Below are 9,517 nucleotides of genomic sequence, written 5' to 3'. Positions count from 1 at the left end.
TTAATCTCTCATCTCTAAGAACTTTAGTTTGGGTAGTGCCTTAGTCAAGATGTCAGCCTTTTGTTCCTTTCCACTAATATGCTCTATATAGATCGAACCTTCTTCAATGCATTCTCGAATAAAATGAAATTTGGTATCAATGTGTTTACTTCTTCCGTGAAAGACCGGATTCTTCATCAAGGATATGGCAGATTTGTTATCCACGTATAATTTAACACGTTGAGCTTCCCAACCAGTCAAGTCTACCAATAAGTTACGTAGCCACAATGCTTGGCATGCCGCTGAAGTTGCAGCCATAAATTCAGCTTCATAAGAGGAGAGAGCGACAGTGCGCTGCTTCTGCAAACACCAAGTGATAAGGTTGCCCGAAAAATAAAATGCCATGCCGGTTGTACCTTTACGATCATCTGGATCCATACCATGGCTACTATCGCTGTATCCATGTAATCTTCCATTGCCTCCCTTATGATAAAAGGGTCCATAACTCATTGTTCCCTTGATATACCTCAATATTTGCTTGAATGCTTTATAATGACTTTCTTTTGGTGATGCCATGTACCTGCTCACAAGTCCCACCGAATATCCGAGATCTGGTCTAGTGTGAGTGATATATCTTAGGCTTCCGATGAGTCTTCGATGCTCAATTGCATTTGTTGGTACACCTTCTTCATCTTTAGATAAGTGTAACTTTGGTTCCATCGGATATTTCGACGGATTACAATCTGCCATTCGTGCAGTTTGTAATATTTTCTTAGCATACCCACTTTGATCAATTGTGTTCCCTTTCTCACTTTGGTGAACTTCGATTCCCAAATAGTATGAGAGTCTTCCAAGATCACTCGTATCAAACATATTCTGTATCTCCCTTTTGAATGTACAAATCAGACTTTCACTTGTTCCGGTCACAATCAAATCGTCTACATACACGCCAACTATCAACAGATCTTTAGACATGCACTTCTTGTACACAGCTTGCTCTTGTGGGCACGCCAAGTACTTTTAGTGTGCTGTCAAGATGAATATTCCATGCTTTTGGGGCTTGTCGTAATCCATAAAGAGCCTTTGTAATTTATACACAAATGTTTCCTTTCCTGTGACAACAAAACCATCAGGTTGGGATACATACACTTCTTCCTGTATAATGCCATTCAAAAATGCCGACTTTACATCCAAATGGTGAACACGCCATCATTGCGAAGCTGCCAACACCAATAGCAATTGTACAGTTTCAAGTCTAGCCACCGGTGCAAACACTTCCTCAACGTCCACTCCTTGTATTTGTACATATCCCTTTGCCACTAAGACAAGGAGTGGACGTTGAGGAAGTGTTTGCACTGGTGGCTAGACTTGAAACTATACGGTTGCTATTGGCGTTGGCAGCTTCGCAAGGATGGCGTGTCCACCATTTTTGCACTTCAATAAGATGGATCCCTTTCCTTCAATCTGTACTTTGGACCCGTCACCAAAACAAACTTGACCCACTCCGTCATATGGTTGCTTGCACCATTATCTAAGTACCATACATCATCACCATCTCTTTCAATCTGATTTGGGAGCACTTTATCTTCATTAAGCAATACATTTTTCCCGTAAACACTTAAAAGTAGTGCAGGTTCCTCCTCTTGCGCTTGGGCTAGATTTACTTCATTGTTTTTCTCTTTCGACGATGACTTGCATTCTGATGCATAATGCCCAAATTTTTCACAATTAAAATATTTTATGTGGCGCTTGTCTCTGCCCTTGTGTTGATTATACCCGGAATCTCGAGATTGTAAGCTTTGAGTCTGCCAATAACTTCTTCGAATGGCGTGGTCTCTAAGTCGCAACATTGTTCAATTGAAGCAACCAATTGTAAATACATGTCCGGAACTGAATCAAGAAGTTTCCGAACAAGTGTATTGTCTTCAATTGTTGAACCAAGATTATTAAATTTTGATACCGCTCAAGTTTCCATCAAATTCATTTATTGTCTCACCGTCTTTCATTCGCAATCTTTCAAAATCACTCTTCAGCGTATGCAGTCTTGCTCTTTGCACCCGATCAGCTCCAAGATATCTTGTCTTTAATGCCTCCTAGATTTCCTTCGCGGTCCTCTTCTTCAACACTTGCAGAAGGATGTCTTCTGGAACTGCTTGGAATATGAAGGCCCTAGCCATCTTGTTCTTTTTATTGCTCACCGCCTTTCCGGCCGGTGGTTCGATGGAGTCATAGATCCCCTGAGCATCCATTATGGCTTCCATCTTTATCGGCCATGTCGTATAATTTTTCGGAGTTAACATGGGACATTGAAACGGGACTGAACCCCCTTCTTTCCTCCTTCTGCTTCTATCGACATATTTTTCAGTTTGAGATACTTGGGCATCAACTTGGCTCTGATACCAAGTGTTAGAAATTAAATTCACAAAGATCGGGATTATGCAAAAACAAATCTAAATGATTTCTACGATACATCGTACAAGACCAATGCCTACAATCTTATAATTCTAATAGACACGACCTTTCAACACTAACAGACACAATTTTAAATTTGAATTCTAAATAGACATAACTACCTAGGAAATTAATGGAATAAGTGACAAATTATAATATATAACTAATTATATAATCAACCAAATACATAATCAGAATTACTCCCAACATTCCCCACTAGTGATTAGAGGATTCAGTGAGTCAGAGGATTACCTGATATCTAATATTGAAGAAAAACGCCAAGCCCAAGATGAAGAGAAAACCGATCACCTCTGGAGCATCGGCGCGGAGACTTGGACGAACACCGGAGGGAGGCTGGACAAGCCACAGAAGGTCTGAACCCACGCAACTCCGAAAGCAAGGCCTGAGGATCATCTCCGGCAGAGAATATATATGTGCCGGTAGCTATACATGGGGTGCCCACGCAATTGAATTGACGCTGCCATTGTGCCTCTCCAATTCGGCCACCGGCATTGTCGTTGGGGATCGGATAGGATGTCTAATATCACAATTTTGTTGGTGTCCATATATCAAAGTTGTGTCCATGTACCTCAAATCCTTCTTGTTCCAAGGTGAGGGAGGGGAGGAGATTGATCGACGACGACTGTTGTTTAGTTCCTCGATGAAGCTGCCGACGGCGATGTGGCCCCGGTTGGCGGTGGAAATCTCCATGCCGTAGATGGGGTAAGAGCAGTCGAATGAGACCACATTCTCCGGCGCCGGCGGATCCATGGAATTTGGGTGGAATCGGGAATCTGGAGGGGATTGGGGAGCTCTGGCCGGGGGATGGAATTTCATGGCAGCAGCAGCGCCGGCAGTATATGGATGAATTCATCCAAGAGGGACGATGTATTGTGAGTAAAAAGTAAGATAATGAATAAAACTAGAAAAAAACAATGAATAAATATTGTCGTATTTAGTTAATAGTTTAAATATTATTTTTATGAGATCATAATAGTATATATATATATATATATAAATAATAAATTTTAAATAGTACAAAAAATCAAATAAACGATATCTTTGTAATTTTTTTGTAGGTGGGTGAAATAAAAAAAAAAAAAAAATTATTTTTCAAATAAGAGACTAGATATTTAGATGTTAGTTTCATTAATTTTATAATATTTTCATAATTTAATTTATGTATAATATTAATATTATATATATATAAAAAATAGTTTTAATGTGCATATCACTAGTATATACTTGAAAGATGCAAAATACAAATTTTTAGAATTTTGATTTTTCTTTAGTGTTTTTATTGGTTCAATGGGGGCATACTAATCATTATTATATGTTTTTTTTCTTTTATTTATTTTCTGAAAAAATAATTGTTTTATATAATTTAAAATAATCGAACAAATAGTTTAGAAATAAAATATGATTATGATTTGTTGGAATTATAAACTATTTACAAATTAGATAAAGTTAGAGTTTGTTTGGATAATAAATATGAATATGACTAGATTTGTTGGCATGTGTTGATATATAAAATACACTATAACAAATATTTACACAATATATATATAATTTAGATGCGAAACTCTTGATTTGATCAAATCAACATCATGATTTGACCAATCAACATATATAATAAAAATAGAAAATACATATTTTATATAACACAATATTATTTTGTTATAAATATGATATGTTGTATGTAATATATGTCGTTTATATTTATTATATATGCTGGTTGAGTCAAATAACATATATGATACTAATTTGACCAAAACAGAGAATGTATATCAAATAATATAAATATACTTATAAAAACTCAAACAATTTAATACAAAATATTATTATTTATTAATGATACTTTTTCTTTGTTAATTTTTGTCTTTTATAGAAAGTACTGTAATGTGACGAAACAACAAAAAAAAAAGAAAGTTAACATATTTTGGTGGGACAAATTAATTATTGTTATCTATATATTATACTCCTTCTCCCACCTACCAGGTCCACCTTTCCTTTTCGTTTGTCCTCTTATTCCGTCACTTTTTTTTTTTAAAAGAATTATACACTTTAATTTCATTTTAAATTTTTTAATTTATATTTTTTTATAATTTTAATTAGACTAATTAGTTATCTAAATATTGATCTAAAATTATTTTAATTATACGATAATTGTTTTCACTAATACATTCTAATTATACATTTCCTAAATTCTCTTGTCTAAAATTGGACACGGTAGCTAGGACGGATGGAGTATATAAATATATAGAAAGACGGTATGGACCTTATAATTTATATCTTTTTTTTCTCAATTTTTCTCAATTTTGAATTAAATATTTTTCTTTCTTTCTTTCTTATTTTCTTATTTTCTTATTTTTTTTTTTTGGATAGAATTTACTAATAATACTTCTTTATATACAATATTTTTAAAAATACAAAGGAGTCTCGTATGTTTTAAGAGATTTTGTGAAATATTTTCTAAGATACAAGTAAATATAAATAAGTTTTTTAAATGAATTAAACAAATATATATGGGTGAGCGAAAGAATGAATGTAGTCACATCCAGATATTTAAGCAAGGGTTCGTTGGGTCCTTAGGTTTGTGGATCTAGGAATTGTGACTAAGTCATTATGAGCTAGCGATGCCCCTGTCACCGGCCATTGATATGATTTGGGAGTCTGGTGCCTAAGATCTCACTAACTTATATTAATTGTATATTTATGATTTATTCGTGATTATACTTTGAACCAAAAAATACCACTTTGGAGCTATTTGGACAATTCTTGTTAGAGCATCAAAATTGTAATGTGACAAAATTGTTTAACCAACCTTGCTATAACAATATTTTCAATTCATCTGTCTTAATGAACAAACAAAAGATAAGTTCATATATGAAAAAACTCGAGTAGGTTAGTAGTTAGCCCAATAATAATCTCATTCAAATTGTATATCCATTGTCAAGAAACTATTCAAATGTAATCTTGTAGTCATTGCATTACCTTGTTTAGACTGTATGTTGGTAGTATCATAAGAATTAACTAAAAGGGAATGCCTTTGAAACAAAATCCCATTGCATAATGTACTTCTACAAATAGTAAATAACTTCACATAACCAACCAAAATTATATAAGTGAATCGAGCTAGATAATAGACAATTTGAACTAAAGATGTTAGGATTTTGAAAAATTAAAAAAATATACTAATAATAAATTAAAATTATTGATGATATTACCTATATAAGCAAGCATATGTTGTCTTTTGAGAATACACTCATAATAACATAATAGTTAAGCATGTTTTGACTTTGTAAATTTGAAAATGGGTACACGTTGAGTTCCAAAGCCTGTCTATAAGCATAAAGTACGTTTGATCCACTGCGACAATGCTAGGTGTCTCGTACTATGCTTCATTACTATTTGCACCAAATTTGCCCATACACAATTGCAAATATATTAGATTCTATCACTTGTATGGAAACATAAAGTTTTCTATAGTTTTCAAATAAAGAAAACATTATGTTTGCATATTAAATGATTTTGTTGTATATCACCTATAGTTAAATTTCTATTGCAAAAGAAGTAATGTTATTGCAACTATTTATTTTATAATGATTTATTATTCCATCCTATTATAAAGCAAATAAAATCAATATTAAAGTTTACCAAATGTGGAGTATTGAGTAACAGTAATTTTAATTTAAAAATGCTTCTATTTTCTTCTTTTTTTTTTTTTTTTTATAAAAGTTAATACAAACAAGTATAAAGTATTTGTTTAGAAACAAAAATCAAAAGTCCATTTGAAAAAGCAATCCATACGAGACCTTAAAATATTAAGTGTGTGTATTCACTTAAAAGTTTTTGTAAAAAAAATAAAAGAAAATTTGACAGGTGAGAAGTTAGGTAAAACTTATTGAAAAAAAAAAGCGAATATGATCTATTTCAAATTAATGATAAGCGTGTAATGAGCTTATGCTATTGAATCACTGAAAATAAGAAAATGAATAACTATGCTTAGGATATAGTTTAAATCTAGTTAGAAAAGCAATATATGTATTGATGAACTTCAAATTTATATATAAAAATCTCAACTACGTTCGTAGTTAGCCAAATAGTAATCTCATGAATATTGTATATCTATTGTCAAGAAACCATTCAAATGAAATCTATCTATTGTCAATAAACCATTCAAATGAAATCATGTAGCCATTGCATTATTTCGTTTGTAATGTATGTTTCTAGCATTATATGAATACAACTTAAAAGTCATGCCTTTGAAATAATGAACCATTTCATAATTTACTTTTATAGGGAGTAAATAACTTGTAACCAATCTTATATATCCATGCTATATTAAAGTGAGCTGATTAGATAATTTGAATTCAACATGTTAGGATTTTCAGAAATAGTAATAATAATAAAAAAAAATGTATTGATGATACCACTTATGTAAGCAAAGTATATAATCATTTTTTAGAATACACTAGTAATAACACAATAGTTAAACACACTGAGTTGTAATAATTTGACAAATGGTTCACATGTTGATTTAGAAAGTCTGTCTTGTCTATAATCACATTTGCACCTTTGACCTGTTGAGACAATGCTATGGTGTCTCATGCTCTGCTTCATTAGTGTCCGTACCCTATTTATCCAGCACAATTGCAAACATGTTATGTTGTAACAGTTCATTGTATCACTTGCAAGAAAGCATAGTTTTTCTATAATTTTCAAATAAAACAAACTATTACAATAGAAGGTGGTTAGAACAATCAAACATCTTATAACACCATGTTCGCATATTAAGATGATACTGGGTATCTATTGAGGTTGCTTTCTATTGAAAAATAGTAATGTTGTTACATATATTTATTTACCACAGATTTTTCATTCAATACTACTATGAAACAATTAAAATAATATTAGAATTTATCAAATATGGAGTATTAAGCGTAAAATATACCAAATGCAAAGACACAAGGCTACCAATGTGAAATGTTACCTGATAAATTCTTGGCATTCCCTCATACTTCAATTCATGTAACCAATCTTATATATCTATGCTATATTAAACTAAGAAGATTGGATAATTTGAGAAAATAAAACATACAAATAATAAATTAAAAGTATCGGTGAAATCACCTATATAAGCAGAGTATATGTTCCTTTTTTAGAATAACACAATACTTAACCATACTGACTTTGTAATAATTTGACAAATAGTAAAAATGTTATTTTGCAAAGCCAATCTACAATGACATTGCACCTTTGACCGATTGAGGAAATCCTATGGTGTGTTGTCCTCTGCTTTATTAGTGTTCGTTTCACCCTTCAAAAATTGCAGACATGCTATATTGTTACATTTCGTTGTATCACTTGCAAGAAAACATTTCTATAGTTTTCAATTAAAGCAAACTATTACAAGAGAAGGAGGTTAGAACATGAAACATCTTCTAACACTATGTTTGCATATTAAGATGATATTGGGTATCTACTAAGGTTGACTTTCTATTGAAAAAGAAGTAATGTCATTACAATAATTGATTTATCATTCAATCCTACTATAAACCATTTAAAACAATATTAGAATTTACCAAATGTGGAGTATTGAGCATTGAATATACCAAATGTGGAGACACAAGGCTGTCGATGTGAAACATTGCCTGATACATTCTCGGCATTACTTTATTCTTCAATTCCTTGAAGCTTTTATTACATGTATCATATGCAGCCAAACGTTCTCCTTCATACTCCAAAATGACTTCTCCACTCTCAAAGATGCCCAACACCTTCACCATTTTCTTTCCAAACCTGTTCCGCCAAATATGGTGTGTTCGCTCAATATGCCTAACTAGTGACCGCGGAAAGTTAATACATATAGAGTACTCTTTCACCCATGACTCATCCACCCCATATTCTCTCATAACCCATACATCAAATGCATCACAGTCTATCATTGGCACTGAAGCACAAAGTCGTTTGTCCAATACTGCCAAATGATTGATAATCCATCTATCAAACATATAATTAATATCGGAACAAGGACAAGCCATTTCATCAGTTGTGTCATCAACCAAGTTGTATGACACAATCAAGCGCTTGTGGCATTGCCAGTTGGGCTTCTTCACTCATACGGTCACCCAATGAAGCCTATTGTTCACTAAAACTCCTGGAGATGATCATGTCTCTATTGTGGAGGGAACAATCCCGTTATTTGTCTAATTGTTTCTATGTAGAATATACACCTCAATTACCGATGGTAAATGCCGTATAAGCCCTCTATACTCATCCTTAAGATGATGAGTATACTTATCCCGGAAATATGAAATCTTCACAACTTTATAATCACAACCAAAAGGATCAAATCCAAATCCATGGATAAAAATTTGGCCACAATTCTCATGTTTAATTGGAATCTCAAAGATCTCCCTTTTGAAGGGATTGTAGAGATAAGTATGCTCTGGGAATAGAGAATCGATTAGATAAAGTAGACCATTTGATGAACCGATGATGCTAAATTCTAACATGGAAGAGGCAAATGGGGCTTCAAATTTGTACATTTTATGGTCTGAAAGTTGAAGAAAATAAAGGTGGGTTTTGAGGGGGTTCCTAGAATGGATGATGAGATAGGAACTTTTAGATCTATGGAGGTGTAGTTTGACAAAAAGGGGATCGGTGGAAAGGGGGTACAGCATTTTGCAGGTAAAGGTAAATTGAATTACAGATTTGACGGGGAGTCTAGAGAGGATTTCCACGATGGTTTCATGGGGAAACTAATAGAGGGGTTGATGGAGCTAGGGTTCAATTTTTGTTTCTTTATTAGAGAATCCATTGATGGTTTGAGAATTAGGGTTTTTTTTTTTCAGCTTAAAAAGAAGAGAATGAAGAAGACATCGGAGAACATGTGACACAGCATTATATAAAAAAAAAAAAGATGAATAAGAAATATCTTGGAAATAAAAATCTCAATGAAAATAAATTAATATTTCCTTAAAAAATTGTTATTCTAGTCACGTGCACAAAATCCATGGCAAATAAAGTAAAGTCGCTTCAGTTGTAATGTTAATTGGGTCAAATTAGCACCATTTTGATTTGA

General features: G+C 32.8%; 2 protein-coding genes across 2 annotated transcripts; both read right to left on the bottom strand.

Annotated features, from left to right (window-relative positions):
* LOC127265879 (uncharacterized mitochondrial protein AtMg00810-like) lies at window positions 1-954 on the bottom strand. Its single transcript, XM_051295895.1, has one exon. The coding sequence runs from the start codon at window positions 952-954 to the stop codon at window positions 1-3; it is 954 nt and encodes a 317-aa protein (XP_051151852.1).
* A 7,028-nt stretch (window positions 955-7,982) lies between these two features.
* On the bottom strand, window positions 7,983-8,981 carry LOC127265878 (F-box protein At3g07870-like). The gene is made up of 2 exons (XM_051295894.1): window positions 8,676-8,981; window positions 7,983-8,543 (listed from the first exon to the last, which is right to left on the bottom strand). The coding sequence occupies exons 1-2, from the start codon at window positions 8,979-8,981 to the stop codon at window positions 7,983-7,985; spliced, it is 867 nt and encodes a 288-aa protein (XP_051151851.1).
* Window positions 8,982-9,517: the final 536 nt, after the last annotated feature.

The sequence above is a fragment of the Andrographis paniculata genome, unplaced genomic scaffold, assembly GCF_009805555.1.
Source record: "Andrographis paniculata isolate CXL003 unplaced genomic scaffold, ASM980555v1 Contig74END, whole genome shotgun sequence".
NCBI lineage: Eukaryota > Viridiplantae > Streptophyta > Magnoliopsida > Lamiales > Acanthaceae > Andrographis > Andrographis paniculata.
This window is presented reverse-complemented; position numbering and strand designations above follow the sequence as displayed.

Bases quoted from the DNA above. Each gene is read 5' to 3' on its own strand.
- LOC127265879 (XM_051295895.1), bottom strand. From the start codon at position 954: ATGTCTAAAGATCTGTTGATAGTTGGCGTGTATGTAGACGATTTGATT.
- LOC127265878 (XM_051295894.1), bottom strand. From the start codon at position 8,981: ATGTACAAATTTGAAGCCCCATTTGCCTCTTCCATGTTAGAATTTAGC. The intron at 8,544-8,675 runs GTAATTGAGGTG...GTATGAGTGAAG, and splicing joins TTATACGGCATTTACCATCG to AAGCCCAACTGGCAATGCCA.